Source organism: Leptidea sinapis, chromosome 34, assembly GCF_905404315.1.
Source record: "Leptidea sinapis chromosome 34, ilLepSina1.1, whole genome shotgun sequence".
Lineage (NCBI taxonomy): Eukaryota > Metazoa > Arthropoda > Insecta > Lepidoptera > Pieridae > Leptidea > Leptidea sinapis.
In genome coordinates, this window is record NC_066298.1 from 3427714 (window position 1) to 3453233 (window position 25520).

General features: G+C 34.9%; 1 protein-coding gene across 4 annotated transcripts in view; it reads left to right on the forward strand.

Annotated features, from left to right (window-relative positions):
- LOC126974906 (integrin alpha-8) overlaps positions 1 to 25520 on the forward strand; it is a 164321-nt gene that overhangs the window by 76280 nt on the left and 62521 nt on the right. For all 4 annotated transcript variants that reach the window (XM_050822632.1, XM_050822634.1, XM_050822635.1 and 1 more), the window contains exon 3: positions 16834 to 16931. In XM_050822632.1, the coding sequence (XP_050678589.1) occupies positions 16834 to 16931 (98 nt within the window). The remainder of the gene's footprint in view (positions 1 to 16833; positions 16932 to 25520) is intronic.

Sequence of the window (25520 nt, forward strand, 5' to 3'; positions counted from 1 at the left end):
TAGTTTTTTGTTTCGATTTAAGGTGAAACGAATTGCCGTCTGTGACATTGTCTAAGTAAATTTAGATAGCGGGACAGTATGATCATTTCAGTTTATTCACAAAATGATTATATTTTGTGGGAATCTAATTCGATGAATAAAATGAAATGCGGACACACAAAACATCGGCTCAAGAACACGCGACAGAACGCGGAGAGCGTCAAAACATCTTTTTTTTAAATTCTGAGCGGCACTACAATTGCGTTCCTCACCTTGAGACATAAGTTGTTAAGTCGCAGTTGCCCAGTAATTTCACTAGCTACGGCATCCTTCAGACTGAAACACAGTAAAGTTTACACATTACTGCTTCACGGCAGAAATAGGCGCCGTTGTGGTACCCATAATCTAGCCGGCTTCCTGTGCAAGGAGCCTCTCACTGGTAGAGTTTACCCGATAGTCATAATATCTAATTTAGCTACCAAATGAAATGGTAGAAAACATCTCACGAAACAACTTGTTATTTTAAAGTGGTAACCCTCACTTCATGGAATTATACAAAATAAATTTGTTAACAAAATTTATGAATGATGCCGGACTCTAACCCGCGACCTCTCGGGTTTTGTCTGAACGCTCTTTCCAACTGAGCCAACCGTTCGAGTACGCATGGGTGGTAAATTTTGGTATATCTTGTTCAACTCTCAGGTTTTGGCTCCATCTACCAAGTAGATCCTGTAGATTCTCCACTTTTCTAAAGAACTCACAATGGGATAATATTGACCTTGTTTGCCCAGCCCCCGCCCCAGATTGCTCAGGTTTGCGCGCAGACAGAGACTCTATTTTTCGTATCACTGGTCTGAGACTCCTCTCTCTCTCTCCTCTTAGTGGCTCGCCAAGTATCCAATTACTGGATCTTGAAATTTATTTTGATTGCTTATTAGCAATCACTCTATTGAGTGAGACAATATATTAAGCCGGAACACATTCTAACGCTTTATATGGCGCAGTCCTGGTCACATATGGACTCTTGCTCTCGTGACCCTTCCGGTGCACTCCAGTATCACCTCGAACCATTAGATATTCCCATGACCTGTTTGATCTGATATCTTCTAAGGTATTCCACCTTCTCTCCACACAAATAAAGATTACTTCGTTATTATCTGGATGCTTATCGTTCCTTCACAGCATGGCATTCAAAGAACTTTCTTGACGTGAATGAATTTAAAAGGCCGGCAGTCTACTTGTGATTCCTGTGGCGTTTTGAATAGACTTGGGCGGCGGTGATCACATTTTTTTTATGGCAATAAGGGACGAGACGAGCAGGACGTTCAGCTGATAGTAATTGATACGTCCTGCCCATTACAATGTAGTGCCGCTCAGGATCGGGACTACAATCGCGCTCGTCTCCTTGAGACATAAGATGTTAAGTCTTGTTTGCCCAGTAATTTCGCTAGCGACGGCGCCCTTCTGATCAAATCACAAAATTTACACATAACTGCTTCACGGCAGAAATAGGCGCTGTTGTGGTACCTATAATCTAGCCGGCATCCTGAGCATAGGAGGCTCCTACTGGTAAACCATGGAAGTGGCGAAGCAACCCCTCTTGGATATCCGCAACACCAGGGGTTTTTAAGATGGGATGTGCATGGAAGATGCCGTAAGCTTGCAGGTCCCTAAGTCGTATTGGTTCTGGAAAACTGCAGCTGGTAATTAAATTTAACAAAGTGAGTGTGCGAGGAGAGACAATTATTAAGGGTTTAACGTTCATTATTTTTCCTTTTCCATAAAAAGAGATTTGAATAATTAAATTCTAAACTTAGATTAGCGCTACAGATGAAAACCTTACAAAAATTGTATGATATCTTTTTTCTCTGACTAATAAGTTTGAACAGGAATTGCGACAAGGTTCTATAAGAGCCAGCCTAATATTATCGTAACCTCTTAATATTTGGTTTCCAAACAATCATTCGCTTCATCACTTCCTACATCGATAATTGATCTTTTCTCGTTTATTTTGAAACTTGACCCGTTTCGACAGCATCCGTTGCATTATGTTCCGAATATGAATAAGAGCTGTAATTAAGAAATAATTTTATATGTATGTATTTAAGATTCTTATTGAATATATAATTTAACTTTTATGTACGATAGTTAATATGCAATATATATATACACACATCATATGACCCCAATTATTTTTTTAATTAAAGTTATCTCGAATTTTTGTATAAATTAAAGAATTTCAGGGGTTTAATGCCTTTTTTTTATGGAAGAGGAAGACACACGTGCGTACGGGTCACCTGATGTTAAGTGATCACCGCCGCCCACATTTTCCTGCAACACCAGAGGAATCACAGGAGCGTTGCTGGCCTTTTCAAAAATTGTACGCGCTTTTTGAAGGTGTCTTGGATATACCACATAAATAAGCATATTAGCTTAACTTAGCATAGTTTGGTTGCTGTATGGGGCAAAAAGTTCCCGGTAAACCGCACCGTTGAGGACTCCTTACATCCAGAGAATGAGGTTATGAACGACGGTAGCTCAATAGGCAGAACCGTTGACACTCACCACGTTGCTCCTGGTTCGATTCTCGGAAGGAGTTATAAGACCACCCTGAATCAAAATCACTCCACTTAACCCAGTCCCTCATGACTAGGTTCTTTTTATTTATATTTCTCCTAATAATGGCAAAAACAGTAGGATCTCTATACATTTTCTCTTTAGCGGTGTGATTAAAATAATTGTAAGTATTCATATTATCACCTGAACGCTGTATTAACATTACTGAACAGCTCCCATAAAAAGAAAAGCGAAAATAAACAAAATCACCATACAACCAAAAAAAGTGTCGAGTCATTAGAGCTAACAGCATTAGACATATTAAATAAAAAAAAATAAGAACCATACTACCGTGAGAACAACGAAGTATTCGCCACACGCGTTGTAATAACTAGTTTATACTTACACAAGTTTTATTACAAAATTCGCATAAACAAAGTGCTTATAGAATAAAAGCTATTCTAACTATTGTGAAACATTTGGTTCGGGCATTTACATCAACTTTATTCATAACTAGCTGACCCGCCAAACGTTGTTTTGCCATATAAATTATTTTTAGAATTAGACCGTTTCTTTTACATTGCATCATTAGTTTATTTTTCTAAAATAAAATATTTTTTCTAAAATAAACGTAGCTTAAGTTACTCATTATTACATCAGCTACTTGCCAATAAAAGTCCCGTGAAAATCGGCCCAGCCATTTCAGAGATTAGCCGGAAGAACCATACAAACAAAAATTTAAAAAAATGTTATTTTGGTGTATGTACCGTATATTATGTATTCATATACATGTTGTAAAAAACGGTTTTTTTATTACAAACAGACAAACCCATTTTATGTATATGTATAGAAGATTACCATAAAATTAACTTAAGACTTCAAGATGCGATATCTGAAATAAAACAAAATATAAAGGGAAATGTTTTTTTTAATAATGTATCTACTTATTTAAGAGCGGTAATGATCCAACAGCGCATGCCAATAGGTAGTACCATTGATATTAAGGCGAAGAGTAAGCAGAAAACACGCAAACATGGTGTTTTTAGACAAGTTTTGTGGTGAAAGTATAGCATTTGGAGCTATGAACACTACTTAATCCTGTTACACATATCCTAAAGACTTATTTGTAGGTTGCTAATGCTTGCTGTTGATTATAGTTAACACTGCCGAGAATTTTTGAACTACCACTTTTCTTTGAAGTAAAACAAGTTTTTTGGCATGGCGTGACGCATTTTTTTGGTACTTCTCTCAGAAAAGTTATTCTTATAGCTTGTACTTTTTTGTGTAGGTTAATATATTCAGATTAGTAGTGAATAACGAGGATTGTAAGCATATAAACTGTTATCCACGCAAGAATTTTGAAAATATTGGCTTTGTTGGCTTTAAAAGATGGCGGACCGGCAGCCGTGAACTCATATCGCTCAAGGTCGCTGGCATTTAGTGTCGCCTTAAGTTAGTTAAGTATTTAGATTCTCGCCCGCCACATACCAATATCTTTTCGGTTTTCGAATAATTTCATATTGTATTCGACACCTAAAAAGGGCGGCAACGCTCCTTTGCGCTCCTAATGTCTGGAGTTACAAGAGACTATATACTAGGCTGTGGTGATCATTTACCATCAGTTGAACCCTGTACTCGTTCTCCCTCTTATATAGCCTTGCCTTAGATTATTAGACAGTACAAAATAATTTCATTTCAGTTTATCATTTGCTTCCGATGGTAGCTTTAATATGTAAAATGGTTTTAACCACCGCTTTCCGGCAACACTATACGACCCTGCAAGAGAGTGGTGAATGAATAAATTTAAGTGAAGCAAAAGTCCGGGCAATAATTATTTCTGATGATAGATGCTTATAATATATAACTAACATAGGTGATGATAAATACATCAAAAACATTAAATTACAACTTTGAATGATTTTTACTGCACCGGTACTGCATAATTAGTGATGTATTAATGATGTATGAAGCGGCACACCTGCGACTAATTACCCGTAAAATGGGGAGAATCCCTTCTGTAACGTGTGTGGAAACTTTCATAAAATCGTACATATTTTAGTAATATTTCGTGTCCCTCGGCAGTTATTTCGGATTGTAAAACGGCTTTGAGTTTTAACAATCTTTTATTACGTTTCAGAGCGCATAATGATATTATTTTGTTTTGATTTATTCTGATTTTTTTTTTAATATTTTTCTACATTCTAACGACTACATACTACGGACAAATCTCCTAAAAGCATAAAAAATAAATATCCGTTGGCAGTAAAGTCCACCAGCAGTTGGCATAAGATGGACCGTTGATCTGGTCAAGATCGCCCGAATAGGTCAGATTAGGGTAGCGTAGGACCGATAGTCGTGTAGAATTTTGGAGTAGGCCTTTGTCCAGCAGTGGACGTCTTCCTGCTGAATGATGATGCTGAAAGGCATTGACCGAAAAACTTTCTGGTTAATAGATTTTGACTAAATTAGTATACTTCTCGTCCGTTGATGATTAATGTAAAAAAAAAGCTAAAATTAAAAAATATTAACATCCCGTATATCTTCTGGTAACAAATCATGTACGTATCTGATCTCCAATCTTCCATTACGATTAATGTAAAAGGTATCAGATAATTGTTCGTCGAGATCGCTTGGTATCCGCCTCAATCCGGATCTCAATTTCGTCAGCACCACAGATCTGTCAGTACCGTCCAGATAGCAGCAATAACTGAATACTGCAACTAATGCCAGTGGACGAGTTAATTATAACTGCGAAGGGTAACAGATTGATGTCAAAATTTAATGTCTTAGTTTTATCGATACTTATACAGCGTGTAACTTGTTTGTAATCGTGAGATTGTCTTATATCCTTCTGATATCAATGTACAGCTAACTATGGGCCTTATGAGGAAGCTCATTGTCGCTCAAAGGCAATGGACTATGCTTAGAGTTTCCCTACGAGAACGAATCAGAAATGAGGAGATCAAAGGAGAACGAAACAGGGCAGGGCACATAGCTCGACGGACAGATGGCCGTTGGGGCAGTAAAGTTCTCGAATGGCGACCGCGTACCGGAAGAGGTAGTGTTAGGAGGCCGCCCACAAGGTCTGACGATCTGGTCAAGATCGAATAGGTTGGATGACGGCAGCGCAGGACCGATCGTCATGGCGATCCTTGTGAGAGGCTTTTGACCAGCAGTGGACGTCTTCCGGCTGAAATGATCAATTTAGAGTTGTAGCTGATAATTGTAAATGACAGATTATCTATATGTAACTAATGAGAATTAGTCATATAATTATTTTACACAATAAATATCTTTATATATCTACTTGACATAATCAAATTGCCTCATAATAATTTTTGTAGATAATTTAAAATTACATTAATTCCCTCGGTAATAATAATAGTAACTTTATTTCCCAAACATTACAATAATTAATAATAGTTAGTAGTTACAAGTTACAAATAGTTCTAAATTATATTATTAATTATTTACATACAAAACAGGGAGCAAATAAAGTCTGTGGGTATATGTTTAGTCTTGCGTTGGCTGCATTATATATCTGGTTACTGTAAATACAGAATTGTCGTCTTGCCAAATTTGTTTTATGTGGCGGAATTTTACATACTTCGCTTTTATTTCGTTTTAGATTAGGTCCGAATAGGTAATAGCGCTTGAATTCAAAGTTAAGTGAGTTTCATAGTAAATGGGCCCAAACATGACAATAAATTTAGCCGTTGTAATCGTGCGCTAAATTAGGTAGTGTTACGATAAAGCGTGGCGCACTTTATACACGCTGTATAATCAAACGAAAACCGCGCCATCGGGGCTACCTTAATTTCTTACAAGAAAGATAAGCTAAGAATAAAAAGAGCCTATAATTTGCTCGGAACAAGACGGCGTATAAGGTATCCCATTAAGGGGATCACGATAAGCATCGAGTTTAAGAGCACATCTCAACAAACAGTAGGCGGAAGCGATGTTGATTTATTGGAAATTAAAATTCATTTACTTTACCAATTTCGCTGTCAGATGAAATCAATGAAAGCGACACAATTTATTAATAACGAAGTTACAAACAATAATTTCGTTGGCATAATAATTAAATTGGCAACTATTTGTGAATTAAATTTGCATTGAGGGTATTGAAAGGTTTTTTGAGGGTTTCAACCTTTGATTGGTTTGAGGCAATTTGTTCAAAGTCAAAGTGCCTACAAATATTTCTTTTAAATTACTATATCTCGTGAGAAAGACATTACATTAGAAACTCAAAGGCCACTAATACTCTTCTCAGTAATATGAAGTATTTTACAACGGCTGTTATATACATTTATGTATAAAGTATAAGTAGTTTTTAAGGTGCTGCATCCAATATATAAATCGTCTTTAAATAATAAGTATCATATATTTCAAAAAAAAAGTAATAAAGAATAAACTGTTTAATATAAATTTTCGGATATTGGATGCATCAACCTATCCTATCCGTTCCTACGGCGTTGTTTAAAGTTAAACCCCTTTATTCATAATAGTCTGCTAACTTAAAGCATTGCTAATTCTCACTGTCTTCTTCTATTGACCTAACTCAGAATGAGAAAAAAACACTCCTTAGCGGCTGTTTAAAGTTAGCGGACCACTATGAATAAGGGGGAAAGTGTCAGTAATATGTTTAGCTAGCGGCTGTCCGCGACGTCGTCCACGTGGACGCTATATGTAATGGACGATAATATGTAATGGATTTTCAGTATTCAGTTTCAGTATACACACAATGACAAATATACAAAGATTCTATAAAAACTGTTTTTGGCATCAGTAATAGAACACACTGCAAGTATTCTTTTGAAAAATATTCAGTGTACAGTTATACTTTGTTACCAATGACGTTTTGTTACTTACTCTCTCTGTTTTACTTTTTTCTTCGCCAATCTAGTTTGCCGTATGATTATTATTATTATTAATTATAATTAAATACATTGTTCTACATGCCTAATATAAATTTACAGTCTCAGTCTCAAAAACAGAAACAAAGAGGCACCTTTAAATTAAATACCTCTGGATGGCTCACTAGGAAACCCTGTGCAGAGCCAACCAGTGATTACCGTCTGCTATGTAATTTTATTTAATGTTAATAATTAATGAAATAGAACTAAGACTGACATTTAAACAATATTTATCTATTTAAAGCATACCTATCTTATAATAAGAACTGTATAAAATTAATGGCATTTGTTTATTTATTAAAAATACAATGTAACATAACAGATTAAATATAAAGCGTTACAAAGATATAATACTAAAGAAAAAACAACAATGAATATTATAAACTAGTTATCTTATTTTATAGGGCTTACTGGCATCATACTCTCAAATCTTTTCTTACATTCTTTGACCAAACATTCCATCGACCTGGCAAATAGATAATAATAGATAAAGGAAATAGTTTTTTTTTTTTTTTTTTATGGAATAGGAGGACAAACGAGCGTACGGGTCACCTGGTGTTAAGTGATCACCGCCGCCCACACTCTCCTGCAACACCAGAGGAATCACAAGAGCGTTGCCGGCCTTTAAGGAAGGTGTACGCGCTTTTCTTGAAGGTACCCATGTCGTATCGTCCCGGAAACACCGCACAAGGAAGCTCATTCCACAGCTTCGTGGTACGAGGAAGAAAGCTCCTTGAAAACCGCACTGTGGAGGACCGCCACACATCCAGATGGTGGGGATGATATCGTAACTTGTGGCGTGTCGTGCGAAGGTGAAATTCGGCGGCAGGAATCAGGTTGAACAGCTCTTATATAGATAAAGCAAAGTTATAAATAAATATTCACAGTTAAATATATAAAGGTATATTAATTTTGAGTTAGTAATTTTCTCGGTTTCATCATAGCTGAGTTGTAAAAGCCACTCTCGTACTGTAGATCTTACTAGATATTACTATTTTATTATATGTATATATAGATATTGATTTTAAACAAAAGTGCTCATAACTAAAAGTCTAATGTTTCAAAGTATTGGTTTATAAAATTATCCTGAATACTTACTTTCATTCAAACGCATATATACTTGTTGGTTTTGTCATATAAAATGTTGTGTAGAGCTGACCTTGATTGTAAATTTTGTTGTCGAGAGGCTTATTGACAATCACTTTAAATTATATTCGTCGTGTGAGATAGGAGTGAACTGTAAGATATTTCACATGGGCACTGTTCTTTATAATGTTAATTATATATGCGACATATTTTAGATAACGCGTGTAGACATTCTTATGACTAATGTCGCGTGCCAATACCACCAATAACAGCCCTTTGTCGCGTAGGGTTGTCACCCTCCCATTTTTAATTTCCATGCTTATAAGAAACGCACAATGCAACAGGTTTTAGCAGAATTAAGTTAGAATTACATAAAATTTTATTCAAATTAATGGAAACCGTGAAATTACTGACCATAAGTCCCATTATATTTATAAGTATCACGAAACTCCTGCTACGTTCTTCATTACATATTTTTGTTTTAAGTTTGGAAAGAAAACTCACCATTGTTGTTTCAAAATCACAAATTATGTAATGTTGGGTGTGTTTTAATCAAGTAATCCTTCTATTTTTTTTTTAATTAATTTATTTGTATGAATTGCGGTAACATAGTTCTTAACAATTGGTAGATATGCAGCACAATTCGCCAATATGTCGGCATAAAAATATTTGATTGTTAGTATTGGAATTTTTATATTTATACGTCATTAATACACATTACATAGCTATAATTCAATAACATAATATAAAATAAACATAAGCTTGTAGGTACTTCTCAAATAATAATATTTAAATACTATTATTTTTGGCTAAACAATTCTTTTAAACTATAAAAGCATTTTAATTCTAATGATTATAAACTTCTATCATCACGGTTTTCAGATATTTTTTAATGTTACACGGATTATAGTCACGTGTTCTGTCTTGAATAACCGTTGCTTAATAAGAATACTAATTTTACAGAATACGAATTTACCAGAAGACTGGTAAAAAGGTATATATATATATATGTAGGGCATCTTGTGCCATTGTATTCATAAATTATATTTTTTTTTAGAAAATTTTTATACTTACCGGCGGTACTTATATAACCGAGGCCAAAAAAGTAGTTTTAGATTTTTTCTCGGAAAGGGCTTACACGATTTGAATGTGGTATTCACTGATTTATTGAAACATATACATAATATGTATAATTTTTTTCATTCCGATCTGTTCACAAACAACAAGTTAATATGAAGTAGTTAAATATTTTGAAATGAATGCATTTTAAATTGTAAATAAAATTGCAATCAAAGTTATATCAAAAATAATTTCATAACAATATTACTCTAGATTTCAAGTGGTAACCCTAATGATTTGAAATGGTTGAGCGTGTTTTCCCCATGACTCATGTAATGACATCTGCTACCACCACTCACCACCGGAACTACGCCACCAGTTTGCGGTTATGGCAACAAAAAAAGCTTTTTTATGTGAAGCCTTTCAACATATCCTCTAAGAAGTGCGAATATAATTTCGTCATATTCAAGGTGTTTTAGTTACGTAGTTATACATTTTATAATTAACCACCAGTTCGGAAAAAGCTGAGCTGAGCTTAATTAGAAGAAGTGGCAATAAACTCACTGCCCTTCTTTTAAATTATTTTATGAGCTTCAATGTTTTAGAAATTAATTTAATTACATTCTATGTAAGGTGATGTTTTGACTTACACGAGTAATTTAAAAAATTGTAGATTAATAAAAAAACACTGGAGCTATTGAGTACTTAAGCCATTATATTTATAATTTAGAAAAATATATATAACGCGAAGCATTTTTGCCGATGACAGAATCATGAACCAGCCATCGTTTCCCTCGACCATATTTAAGAAAAGAAAACGACACCCACACGAAGCCTCGATGATCGTTTGAATAATTATAAATAAGTTGTGTGTATCGAAAAAATTACTTTTTCACAGTATTTTTGGAAATTTACTTTTACCAAAGATCTAAACATGTAAGTACTGTGTTAGATATAGATATCGGGCACATTGGAGTTTGTTTTCTTCAATGTTAATACAAACATACATCAAATTACCGCACTGAATATTTATATGAAACATTCATTCATTCACTGTTAAACTAGAAAACAAATTTTATTCAGCGACTTGTTAATGCGATACGAAAAGCGTATTGTAAATAGTTTCACGTTTTATGGAAAACGGATTCATCCGGAAAGATCATAAATGCTCTAACGATTATTTGTAGTAAAGCGACGAAGCCCCATGTTTGGTTCGTCGCAGTTCGCAGGAACTTTTGAAGGTAGAGGAGGGCGAATACAATAAACAGAAATAACATTTTAGCATTTGATTACCAATTTGTAACAAACCGAAGTCAATACATAAAAAAGATTGTAAAAAATGCTAGGTTACACAACCCTAATTACAATATCGTGTAGGTATAATCAAGGCGAAATGTGCTAATCAATTGAATTTAACAATAAATAATTTGTCTGTATTATGTAGTGCGGAAAAACACTGATATTATTTCCCAATACTACCGAATTTTTTTTTATGGTTGTAGGTGTTTATTATCTTGGTGAAATTATAGTGTCCTAGATTTGCAGAAGTAAAATACCGGTCAAGGATCTTCTTAATATATATAAATCCACTGTCCTGATATTGGTTCCAGTGAACGAATGAACGGATTTTAATCGGGATTAGGTACTTATGGAGTGCAGTTTAGTCCTAGAATCTAAACCATTCTCGAATCCACCTGAAGACACACAGAAAGTTTCATTAAAATAATAATACATATATATATATATATATATATATATTAAGATATCATGTGACTGGTTAATGTATAGATAAAATACGATGACTATATTTTTCCCGCGACTTCATTTACATATGAATGTCTCATTTTTAATAATAAAGCCTTTTATATTACCTTTTTAGCTATTACCGGTATATTATAGTTTAAATCACATTGTGCTGTATTACATAAATATATTTTCTGACTGAGGGCCATATCTGAAATGCTTTCAATGAATATAATATAAACATTCATCAGCAGGAATGTATTTTTCTAAATAATTTTAATTTCAAAGTACAGTCAAATAAACTGCGTAGTAGCTCCATGTGTATCCTAATAACTCTTTAATGAATTGTAAATAATATCCTTAAATTATAATTCGGAATTGTTATAAGTAAACTTTTCTACGTAAGTGTACACAATCAGTTTAAAAGGCTAACCCCATAGCGATTAGTCAGGGCATCGGGTGGTGGCGACTGGCGAGGCACGGGCGAGTACAACGACTGATAGACGGGGTCACTCTGACAGGCTGCCGTATCATTAATGTGACGTCATTGACTTGACAATTTATTTTGTCAGGCAAACACTGCTGTTCTTACGGAATTTTTAAATATAGTAGTTACAACATTTTTTTTATGAAAATACGGGACGAGACGAGCAGGAAGTCCTGCTATCAATTACCATGGATGGTAATGTATACGCCCTGTCCATTACAATGCAATGCCGCTCAGGAAACACAGTACTGTTTACACTTTACACATTACTGTTTCACGGCAGAAATAGGCGCCGTTGTGGTACCCATAATCCAGCCGGCACCTTGTCCAAACGAGCCTCCCACTGGTACAACCACACAATCTCGGGAAAGGACCTTTTCTCCCTTGCGGACGTAAGCGACAACTTACGGTACTCCTGTGGTAAACGAAGGTGCCACTTCCGCCTTCGTCGAGCAGAAAAATAGTATACCCACGTTGGGCAGAATTAAAATTGTATGTTTGTTGACATAAGATCTGAGATATTTCTTATTTTACTTCCCTAGGTATGTAACTTAGATAATTTATACGTCTAGATATACTGTGACAGTAGTGAACACGTCTAAAAAATTTCGGCGAACTGAAAGCAATTAAGCTCTTTTTACACTATGCTATAGTATAACCTTAATATATATAAATAAAGTGACACGTTGTTTGTCCGCAATGGACTCATAAACTAATGAACGGATTTTTATGGGGATTATTTCAACGAGTGCAGTTTAGTCTAACTTGAGAGATAGGATAGTTGTATTTCGATTTGGGACCCATACTTATTTTTAATTCCAATATTTGTTTTCTATGGACTTATTTTCTATGAGAGAATTTAGTGACGCATGGTTTGACAGTGAAACAATTTCATTATAAAAACAGGGAAAATTTTTTACGAAATAATTCTTGATGTTTTGAAATATTATTGGCAAATTCCAATAAAACAGTATTTTTTTTTATTTTCTACAGAACAACGTCTGTCACGTCAGCTAGTAGTATATAGTTTATAGCACAACAATAGCGCACACCATACATTATTATGGACACGTTCAGACTCCACTGTATGATATATTATTGTCTTACTGTACGCAATAAAATTGTGCGTGTGTTTAGTTCAGGCTGAGCTATATTGTGAGCCGCCCTCTTCCTCCTTCTTCCATCTTCAAAAAGTTTATTAAGTTTATATCATTTGATGACCATGCTCTGGCATTTTTCTTCATTCGTAACATTAATGACAAGATAGAGTCGATTTCCGCTTTGTCATCATCGCTCGGTGAGCTTTCAAGACCATCCAGTTTTAAATCCATTGTGTCGATCGTGTGCAGTCTCTGAAGACTTCTGTGCTTCAAAAATTTATTTCATAGTATAGTACATCTTTATATATATATTTCTTGTGGGCGTGTGTATGTCACTGAACTCCTCCTAGACGGCTGGACCGATTTTGATGAAATTTTTTGTGTGAGTTCAAGGGGATTCGAGGATGGTTTATATTCACAATTGAACTACGGCTGGACCGATTTTGATGAAGTTTTTGGTTGTTCCAGTGAATTTGAGATTGGTGTGTGTCTTCAGGTGGATTCGAGAAAGGTTTAGATTCACTATTGAACTACCTCCTAAACGGCTGGACCGATTTTGATGATTTTTTTGTGTATTCCAGTGAATTTGTGATTGGTTTAGATTCTCAATTCCATCCATATAATATAATTATCCTGCTTGTGTATATGTTAGTGAACTTCTCCTAACGGCTGGAACGATTTTTCAAAGTTAAGACGTGTGTACAGGATGACGTCTGTCGGTTCCACTAGTATAATATAATTATTATTCACATAGAAAAGAAATTTGAAATTAAAAAATATAACACGTCAGAAATTGAAACAAAAACACTACCCCATTCTCTCAAGTTGGATCAAAGTGCACAATGTCCAAAATTTGATTAAAATCGGTTCAGTAGTTTAGGAGTTAACAACAACGTGACCCGAGATTTTTATATGAAAAGATATTTTTTTAATGGAAGAGGACGACAAACGAGCATGGGTCACCTAATGGTACCTACATACCATGTTTTTGACAATAAGGGTCGAGACGAGCAGGACGTTCAGCTGATGGTAATTGATGCGCCCTGCCCATTACAATGCAGTGTCGCTCAGGATTCTTGAAATACCAAAAAATTTGGGCAGCACCAGAAATGCGCTCGTCACCTTAAGACATAAGATATTAAGTCTCATTTGCCTTGTAATATCACAAGCTACGGTTCCCTTTACCGAAACACAGTAATGATTATACATTACTGCTTCACGGCAGACATAGGCGCCGTTGTGGTAAGTCCCGGGCAAAGGAGCCTCCCACTGGTTGATTGATATATATATATATAATATGCATAAGTATGGTATGATCATGCGATCACCATCAAGCAAACTCCCTTGTAACACCTGAGGATTGACAGGCGCGTTGCCGGTCTTAATAAACCTCGAATAAGCGTTCAAATTCGAAAACCAAAAACACATTTGTAGGTACGGGGGGGGGGGGGGGGGGGGTTGGATGAGGATCTATTCCGCATCGAACTAAAGAAGAATTTCGTAAATCGGATCAAAAATCTCAGCGTAAATGGGGTAGGTACATACATAAAAAAAACCGATCGAATTGAGAACCTCCTCCTTTTTGAAGTCGGTTAAAAAGGGCGTGTATTCCATTATTCAAGCCTATCTGTCATCATTACTTACTTGTACTCGTATGTGACCCACAAACATTTTTTTAATATAAGAGACGCCGCCGTTTTCGAAATTATTTCGTAGTAACCTATATTAATTTATTACTTAACCGCGCACGCCCCCTTGGTATTTGTTAATTAAAAAAAATGAAAGCTTTCATTTATACATGATACATGGCAGTATTTAACTGTAAGAGATACGATCTGATATATTCTGCAAGCGATAAATATGTCATTCTCATTCATGAACGGTGTTTGTTGCCATTGACACACGATACGGGAAGACGTTTGATTATTAATTAGAAGACCTGATGAGAATTATGAACATAACACGGTATGAAGTATATTCAAATTCAAATTCAAATATTTTTATTCAAAATAGAATTTAAAATCACTTATTGAACGTCAAAAACTACCACCCATTCAAAAGAGACTGCCTCAGACCTGAGAAGAATGGGCGCAAGAAACTCAGCGGGCTTTTTTTTTTTAATATAAAATATGGATTACAATGTAATATCGTAGAATAAACATTTATAATTAAAGAGCCTGAGGATGTTCGCTTTATTCCCAGTCCGTGGTGTCATTAAGAAAATCGTTTATGCTATAATAACCTTTCCCACACAAACGTTTTTAACAATTCTTTTAAATTTCGTAACACATTTGTTTTATACATTTTCTGGGATCATATTGTAGAAGCATATACATCGCCCAACAAAAGACTTACTAACTCGACCCAACCGAGTAGTAGACATAACAAGTTTATGTTTGTTCCTCGTGTTAACATTATGAATGTCACAGTTTCTAGAAAATTCCTCAATGTGCTTATAAACATACAGAACATTATTAAAAATGCAACCTTATTAAGTTCTTGTTAGAAGATTACGATTTTAACGATATGATAATACTATAATATTTTATATTCAGTGTTCACGGAGTACAATTCGCATTCAATTGAATATAAATATTTAAATTAAAAATAAATATAACATTTGTAAGGAGTAAGAAAGTAGTAGATAGTACTAACATAAAATATGCCAGTAAGCAATGCTGGGATATCATTAAAATAAGAAAGTATATTAAATATACTATTTTCTTTGATTAACGCGAGTATTACACATATTAATAATCATTTTAAAGGATTAAAACGCGTGTCACTATGTTTTAACACCAGATTTGGCGAAAAAAGTTAAATTTTTATTATTAAAAATATTATTTTTCCAGACCCCTGTAAACGTTATCTGGAAAGGTCTTGAAATGTCGGGTTACCTATAATAATAATAAAAATGTAACTTTTACGCAAAATCACAGTTACAATTACACGCATTGTAATCCTTTAAAAAGTGTTTTATTTATAAAATAAATATGTAAAAAGTATCCATGAATCTCAAGTGGGGAGCGACACTATGCGCCAGCGAGAAACAATTGACAATTGGCAATAATCTCCGTACCTATAGCGTCTTCGCGTTCTTTGCCAATGCCCTATTATTGTCTTCTGTGTATTCATTGGCACCTCTGAAGATCTGCAAAAAAATCTATTACAATGGAAACAGTTCACCACTAAACTGCGTATCGATCACACACTCGCCGTTACGAAATTGAAACCGCGACCCATTCATAATAGCAGGGTATAAAGTTATTGCCGCCGATATTTCACTTATATTCTTTTAATATCGAATAAATTGCATTGAATTTTATATTTTATACGTGATATATGACTGACATCTTAATATAATTTCTCTTTTATGGCACAATCCTTTTGTGTTCCAATAATCGATGACCAGTTCCGTAGTGCCTCTGCGAAGTAATATTATTTAAAACAAAATGTATTTTAATTTTAGATTTTTTGTAGAACTGCGTTATCGCTCTCTCACAGACAAGCTGCTGTCTCATTAGCCCAGTAATGTCAATGTAGCGGCGCCCTTTAAACTAAAACACAATAATGTTTGTGCTCACGGCAGAATAAGGCGCCGTTGTGGTACCTACAGAGTTATAGTACATCAGAGAGGTCTCAAATTTATTATCGGTTTCAATTAAAAATAACAGTGACCAAGCGTGCTGTTTGATAGTTAATTTCCAGCACACTAAATCCCAGCGCTTGCTGTGGCACGACTTTTGGAAGAATTAACATTAAAAGTTCGATATAGTTAAAATTTTCGTTCTTGAAATTATTTGTGTTTGGAGATACTTACTGAGGAAATAAATTGTTAAATCTAAGAGAAGTTTTACAACTAGTATCAAACCTTTTTCGCCTTTTAAATACTATAATATTGTTTCAGATAACAACATGGACAGCGCCCATCGGCAGATCGATCAGAAATCCAACCAGTGGTTCGGAGCGACGCTCACCAGTACCGGCAGAAATGGTCCTATTGTGGTAAGTACATATTGAGAAATAATAATATTTGCAAGTTCTTCGCTATAATGGTGGATCATTCGTTCATTTAAGTTCCTGTAGCCAATAGCTGGGGTAGAGGGCATATATATAGACCGATCCTGAGAATCTCTCTTAATTTCACTCCAGGTCTTTCCGATGTCTTTCGCTTCATCAATGACAGTCCGCCGCCAGGTTTGCTTTGGTCGGCCTCGTTTGCGTTTTCCTTTGGGGTTCCAGTCTAAGGCTTGCCTCGGCATATGGTCGGAATCCCTTCGGAGTGTCTGGCCTATCCAGCTTAAATAAAAAGACATGATGTTTAACAAACTATATGTAATGTGCAGAGGCAATTAATAGAACATCTATAGGTAACCTGATTTGTTGCACTTATTTTACCTGACCTTACTAATATTATCCAACAATTGAATTTGATGATAGAAGTTGCAGTAAAGTAAAGTAAACAGCCGGGCTTGCGGATACAACCAGGATATTACCTGTGGGAGGTTCCTTTGCATAGGATGCCGGCTAGATTATGGGTACCACAACGGCGCCTATTTCTATCCTGAAGCAGTAATGTGTAAGCATTACTGTGTGGCGCCGTAGCTAGTGTAATTACTGGGCAAATGAGACTTAACATCTTATGTCTCAAGGTGACGACCGCAGTTGTAGTGCCGCTCAGAATTTTTGGGGTTTTTCAAGAATCCTGAGCGGCACTGCATTCTAATGGGCAGGGCGTATCAATAATCAGCTGAACGTCCTGCTCGTCTTGTCCCTTATTTTCATAAAATAAAATACTGTATAATTTATAATGCAATGAAGCTTACGTATTCTTATGAGAAGATAAAAATCTAAGAAGTTAAAAGTCTAAAAAGCAAAGCCCCGAAAAACCACCAGCCCTTAACAAATACAAAAACATTCTGGACGCCTTTATATTATGGTTTTAAAGTACTAAGCGTAATACTTTTCACCGAAGCCTTTGAAAACACTTTTTTTTATTTCGTTTTCTTGCTGCAGAAATATTTAAGCCGAGGCAATCTTTTTTAATTCGACATCAAACGTTCGCCGATACGATCTTTTGTTTTCGCTAAAAGCGTCCATTGTTTTAAATCTATGGCATTTTCAAAGACGCCGGCCCCATGAGTGACCTATAAAGTTTATGGAACGACTTGGGCTCCACCCTTCCTGTTCCGCCCAGGAATCCGTGAAGCGAACTAACAAAGTTGTCACTGCTTACGACTTACGATATTTTATATTACGTAAATTTGCTTTATCGATTGTGTTGATGGTGCGGCAATATCAAAGTTATTATAGTCATTTATCATGCATTTAAGGTCAAATTTTTATTGCATTTTAAGAGCACGAGGACCACTATTTTTCACGGAAGTATTTGCAAGATTTTCGCTATAAGGGTAGATCATTTATTCATTTAAGTTCATGTAACTCCTAGCTGGGGCAGAGGGCATCCACAGTGTCTCTTTATTCCACTTCAGGTGTCTTCGTCAATGACTGTTCTTTTTTTATGGAAAAAGGAGTACTAACGATCGTAAGGGTCACCTGATGTTAAGTGACCACCACCACCACCCATTTTCTGCAACACCAGAGGAATCACAGGAGCGTTGCCAGCCTTTAAGAAAGGTGTACGCGCTTGATTGTATGTCATTTTCTTTACTCATTTCCATTGTCTTTACCACTGCCTTGACTCTCATGCAACAAGAGAATTACAGCGTTTTTTTTTTTAAATTTATTTGTTATCAAGTAGTATATTATTGGAATGAAGTAAATAATTTCAAATTGTTATAGCTTATTGCTACAGAAAATGAATTATAGTGTATTTGTTTATTTAACCTTATGTTTACATGTTTTAGTCAAACATAAATTGTAACTGATAACTAATATATAGCATAAACCATAGTATATATTTTGAAGCGTCGATGGCGTAATAGGTAGAACCACAGTAGACATCTGTATGTCTACTGTGGTAGAACCGTTGAACACGGAGTCCCCGGGCCCCGGTTCGATCCTCGCGCACCACGTAACCTTCTATCACAATGTATTTGTTTCGGTTTTCGAATTCTGTGATCCACTGTTGCATGACGTCGCTTCATTGTGCGTCTTCTACCGCATTTACCACGGGGAGTGTTCCGAAATGCTGTTTAACATGATTCGCACGACATGCCACAAGTTAGGATATCATCCCCACCATTTGAATGTGTATCGGTCCTCCACAGTGCGGTTTTCGGTTTTCCACGTACTACAAGGCTGTGGAATGAGCTTCCTTGTGCGGTGTTTCCGGGACGATACGACATGGGTAACTTCAAAAAGAGCGCTTACACCTTCCTTAAAGGCCGGCAACGCTCCTGTGATTCCTCTGGTGTTGCAAGAGAATGTGGGCGGCGGTGATCACTTAACACCAGGTGACCCGTACGCTTGTTTGTCCTCCTATTCCATAAACAAATGAAAGTATGGGCCGCGGAGATCGTACGTGCGCTGGTTTGTTCATACAAATATTGGAAACTTTCACTAAAATTAATTCAAGCCAAATTTAAAAATAAATAAAAACGTACATTTCGGTGTTCTACATAGTAAAAGTGATTCATACCATTGCTTATGGAGTCATTAGAAAAACCTTTCCCAAAACATTTGTCGGAGAAGCAATTTATCAGAGGTTACGTCAGGTGATATTTATAAGTAGGCCAACCTGGACGGACCATTAGGTTACGGGGTTAGGTTTACGAGTGGACGGGTAGATTGGCTATAAGGTCGGCTTTGCTTTTGCAATGTCATTTAATAGCTATCTTTATTGCAAGGGGTTTATAGCTCGTATACATCATTATGTTCACTGTCAATATAATTAAAGAGTTCTTTAATCTACCACTAATATTAGACCTACAACTAGACCACTTTTTACCAGTGGGAGGCTGGAGTGGGAGGATTTCTGCCGTGTAGCAATAATGTGTAAGCATTATTGTTTTGGTCTGAAGGGCGCTGTAGCTAGTGAAATTACTGGGCAAATGAGGCTTGACATCTTATGTCTCAAGGTGACGGGCGCAGTTGTAGCGTGTAGAATTTTTGGATTTTCAATAATCCTAAGCGGCACTGCATTGTAATAGGCTGGGCGTATCAATTACCAGCAGCTGAACGTCATGCTCGTCTTGTCTCTTATTTTCATAATAAAAAAATAGACCACTGAGAATGTTACTGAACGAAAGTTTTTACCACTGAAGCAGAAGAAATTTTTATGATTAGGCATAAGTAATACGCCCTTCAAATTAAATCAAAATCACTTTATGCATCTAGGTCAAGGAAAAGAATATTCTTCTTTTTACATTTAACACAACTGCGGAAAGATTGTAAGGAAAGAAGAAGTGGCAAGGAGCTCATTTCCACTCACTTAATTCAACATCTACAGCTTCATCGTTTTACAAATTATCTTAATTACACTAATAAAACTGAAAAGAAAATTTCATGATCGATGCATAACTCGAACCGACGACCTCGCGTTCGTTGCGAGCGCACTTCCAACTGTGCCAACCTTTCGAGTACGGAGGGCGATTTTAAATACGCTTACGACAATAAGTTAACATACTTACGCGCATTAAAATTACTAATATACTATCAATCACATTAAATAAAGGTTTTTCCTCGTCACATTAATTCTCAAGCAAGTGAATCCGATTACTCAACACTTATTCATTCGAAACAGCGTGTGTTTCTATTAGCCCTCTTTTTACATTCACCAAGATCACTCAGATGAGTTTTTGCGAGCAAACCATAAGGAGATGGAATTTTTATTTCGGTATGCCGAATTAGTGCAAAAACGGGACCTTCTCAGACTGTTGTTGCAATTTGTTTAGCTGTTTTATTCCATTTGCAGCCGACGTGTGCGGAATGCTTAATGACTGTGATACAGGGTGCTCCAAAATGTTACGCGATTAAAAATTTATTCAAAAACAGACAGTCTCGCAAATTAATTACTAAATTAAATAACAGATACTAGACCTATAGTTTCCTTAATTACATGTTTAATAGTGAACAGCTTATTATAATTATACAAACACACGAAAATACTTTAGGAGGTCATATATATTATATGAGAATTTCAATAAAATTATTTTAATTTTAATATTAATACTACTCCATTTTATTTCTAGAATTTATTGAATTACGCGATTTGTTGATATGGATTGTGTTAGTTATTTATAAACAAAACTAGATAGGCTCTCGCATAATATTAAGTATAAGGGAAAATGGTGGCGAAAATATCTCGAGTTTTGGTCTGATGAGGAAAGAGTCCATGGCCATAATATGGTATTAAAGCACACATTTAATTATTTTAACTATTATTTTATTATTAGAAAAAAATAGTTACAAACCGATAAAAATATATTAATATAATTGTTTTATTATCGTTTGTCTTTTACATTTGCCTATTAAAATTTCAAAGTAGATTATAGGAGAACACTTAATTTGCTATAAACCCGTAAACTAAATAATCAATTAAATTTAATCATTCATTTGAATTTTCATCTAATTTCATGTAGATATTTCGTTAATTAAGGCAAATGTTATACATTTACTTAAATAAAATACCTTTACGGCTTCTGTATTAAGACTATATTTACATTAGATTTTTCATAATTCAGTCTATTCAATCATAAATCGTGGATCCTGCAAAGGTCACGAAACATAGGGCTAAATAAATAATAATAAAAATGTTACTTTTACACAAAAACCTAAAGTAAATATACAGTTACAACTACACGCGTTTTAATCTTCTAAAAAGTATTTTACTTAAATAATAAATGTACAAAAAATAGCATCCTGTATAGTGCAAGGTAACAATACTGAATAAACTTATAATTGCTCGCCGCATTCGATCTTCATGTTTTTGTGCCAATCGTTTATTTATAACAAATTACTCAGATCAACTAACAACTCGTCTGTATTCTCTACCTCAAACAAACATTTACGTTTGATCTCACGCTCTTCACATTATAAAAGTATTTATCTCTATTGAATAATTATTTCCCCTTCTTTTCAATATGTGTCTTCTTTTTAATTAATGACAATAAATTATAAAAACGACAGTTTTGTAATTTTGATATTGACAGGTTGTATAGATATCCAAATATTTTGAGTTTTATTTAGTGTTCTGTAGTAATTCCGCTAATATTTGTCTTTAAACAATATTCGACACGTGTTTCGCCTCTACACGAGGCATCCACAGGAGATGTTGACTCTCCAAATTCTGGCACGAGACTAGAGGTTGTATAGACGCTATAAAGCAGTAAAAAACTATACCTACAGTAAAATAAATATTTTCAGTAGTTCGGACAAACGGACAAATAGACAAAAAATGTATAAACTACATTTTGGCTTCTGTATTATATGTGGAACAGGAGGTATTTTTTTTTAAAGAAATCAGTGCACAATTTATACTTTATTACAATTTATTGTGTGTGTATGTATAATAGTCTTTATTTTATGAATTTTTTAATACTTATTAATTGTAATTACTGATTATTCAATTAAAAATAGATATTGTGTGAACAACCTCAAAATGACGTTATTCCTTTTAAACTGGATGGATCCTTACAATTGCAAATATATTTGTGTGATAAAGTGTCAAGATATCGACGTCTCAGTGCCATCCTAGATGCGTACGCGCATGTCCTGCCATTCTTGTATCTAAGAGTTAGAAAACCAATAGACGTTCTTAATTCATGCTTTAGGTACGAAGCTTTAGATAAGCCAATAGAGTGAATAATATGATGTAGTTAATCTAAAACATTATAAGAATTATATAGATCTATGTTCTTGGTTTACAATAATGAAATGCTTGTAAACGTGTCTAAAGCCTTTCGAAATGAAAAAAAATTTTTCTTCAAATAATTTAGGGATAGCTAGGTTTTAAAAAGGATCTATGGTGTTATTATATGTAGTAATAACAACAATACAACCATTGATAATGTTTTTTAAATACAATTGATTAATGATAAAATAAGAACGAGGAAAGTTGCATAATATATACTTTCTTATGAGTATTAATTTTTAATTACTTTAGATTAATACAATAAAAACTTAATATGCCTTTACACGTTTATTTTTGTAAATATATAGTATTCTCACTTATTCTTGTATAATAATAATCAAATATAAATAAATAAATGTGCGCTATCTTAATTACTTATCTATTTCTTCTAAACCCTCGTGGAGTTGCAGCCTATTTTATATTTACCTGAAAGTTTTCTTGTATGCCATTAGTTGTAGTTCTGTCGTGTGTATCATATTAAAAAAAAACAAAATCTCTTTCCGTGCGCTACATGCATTCGATGTAAAAGCCTTTAGGGCTGTCAGCACAAATTCAAATTCAAATATTTTTATTCAAAATAGGGTGTGAAATCACTTATTGAAAGTCAAAAAAAAAAAACTACCACCCATTCCAAAGTGAATGCCTCAGGCCTGAGAAGAATGGTCGCAACAAACTCAGCGGGCTTTTTTTTCATCAAAAATATGTTTTACAATTAAACTAACATTTACAAAGTAATATTGTACAATTAAACTTATTATTTAATAGCCTGAGGGCGGTCGCTCCATTCCCAATCTGTGGTATCATTAAGAAAGTCATTTATGTTATAGTAACCTTTACCACACAAACGTTTTTTAACAATTCTTTTGAATAACGTAACACCTTTGTTTTGAACACTTTCTGGGATCTTGTTGTAAAAGTATATACATCGTCCCACAAAAGACTTACTAACTCGACTAAGCCGAGTAGTAGGCATCATCAGTTTATGTCTGTTCCTGGTGTTAACATTATGGTTATGACAGAGGAGGTTTTTAGTCGGTAGGAAGTATTTACACCAGAGCCCGACAAGTGGGCCCCGTTTGGGAGTCTTCAATACGTAAATGTATTTTCCTCCTCTCCAAAAAAAAGCGCTACATCTAATTCTTCATATGTCTATGGTCCATCATCGGCAAGTTCTATAAACGGTGTTGCAGCCTGTTCCATGATGTCTATTGATTACTGAGTAACCGCCATTGTTACCTCGATCGCAATACGCTGCCAATGCATCCGTTACGATTTTAATCTACCCTGTGTTAGATCTAATGAAATTGCGAGAAACTTGGCGCGTAGATGGTTCTAGAAATCGCTGATTGGTTTTATTTAACGCCCGTTCTTCGCAATCTTTGTGGAATCTGTGAGAGGTCTCCTTGTTAAGAGGTGGCATTATCTGATTTCCAATGATGAAAATTTATCGTAGATACAACTTATTTTTACTCATATTTAATACTTTTTGTACAAATATAAACCTTGCTAACAAAATCAACTCTTTTTCTTCGTGCAGCGATTTTGATCAAACACAGACTACAGCTCCAGACTACACTGATGGCATTCATGAAAGTAAAGTAAAAGTAAAGTAAAAGTCAGTCCAGTAGTTCCATGAGCGTGTACAAAAATAAAGACCCAACTGACAGATGGATATTTTTTTTGAGTTCAGCTACACTCCCTTTATCATGTAAAATGGAATAAAAAAATATCGAGAGTACAGAAACGTCGAGTCTAGAGTTACAACAGACCCTTATAGCCCAGTGGCTAGAGGCCCAACCCACTGAGTTAGAGGTCCCGAGTTCGAATCTCGATTAGTGCACTTAGTAGAATTTGCACTGTGCAAGCATTAATTATTTAATGTCGTAATATTTAAATATGAAATTTCGGTCTATAATGCAGTATCAACTGGCTTATTAAAATAACAATCTCACACTGAACTATAAGTCGCTAAACACAGAACTGAGTCACCATGTTATTTATTTTCCCCCTTTTTTAGTTCCTTTATTTTTCAAATATTTAAACGTTTTTTTTTTAAATTTCTTTAACTATCGACAAACTACCAAAATCCTCGTCAACTTCAGACCTTACGTGACCATACATGCATATTGCAAAACTTTCGAAAGGTCCCGATAACATATTAAGTGTTAGTATTGCGCTATACTTAAGTAAAAACTCAATTATTATTCAATTTGCGTTTTAATAATTCTAAAAAGTGTTTTATTTACATGTAATCAATTTTATTTTCGTCATCTTATTGATTTTGGTTGATTCTTAGTCACTTCAATTAGACATCAATCAATCTTACTTTATTCTTAATATTATGATAACTAAAGATCATTATAAAAAAAAATATACCCTGTAATTTTATGCAATATAATTTATGCTTTTCACTTAACATTTCGCATGTTGAAAACCTTTGCAAACACAACCTTAATTTGACTCAAATTAGCATTCCAAATGTTTTCGCTAAATAAATTTCGTCCCGCGACGAGTATTTAAACAAAATTGTCAAGCGATTTGTCTGCCATACCGGAGTTCTTGCGAAGCTCCTAATATGGTCGGGATGTCGGCATCGAACGCTCGTACCAGGACATCATGACTTATATGGCGTATTTGTCGTATTGTTTTATTCGGGACTGTTTTTGTGTTCGTTCGATACAAACAGAGATTTTGGGAGTTCTGAAGTGATAACCGATTACTTTCGAATTGAACAATGCGTTCTGTTATTTTTGACAGAACATCCTACTTTTATCTGATTT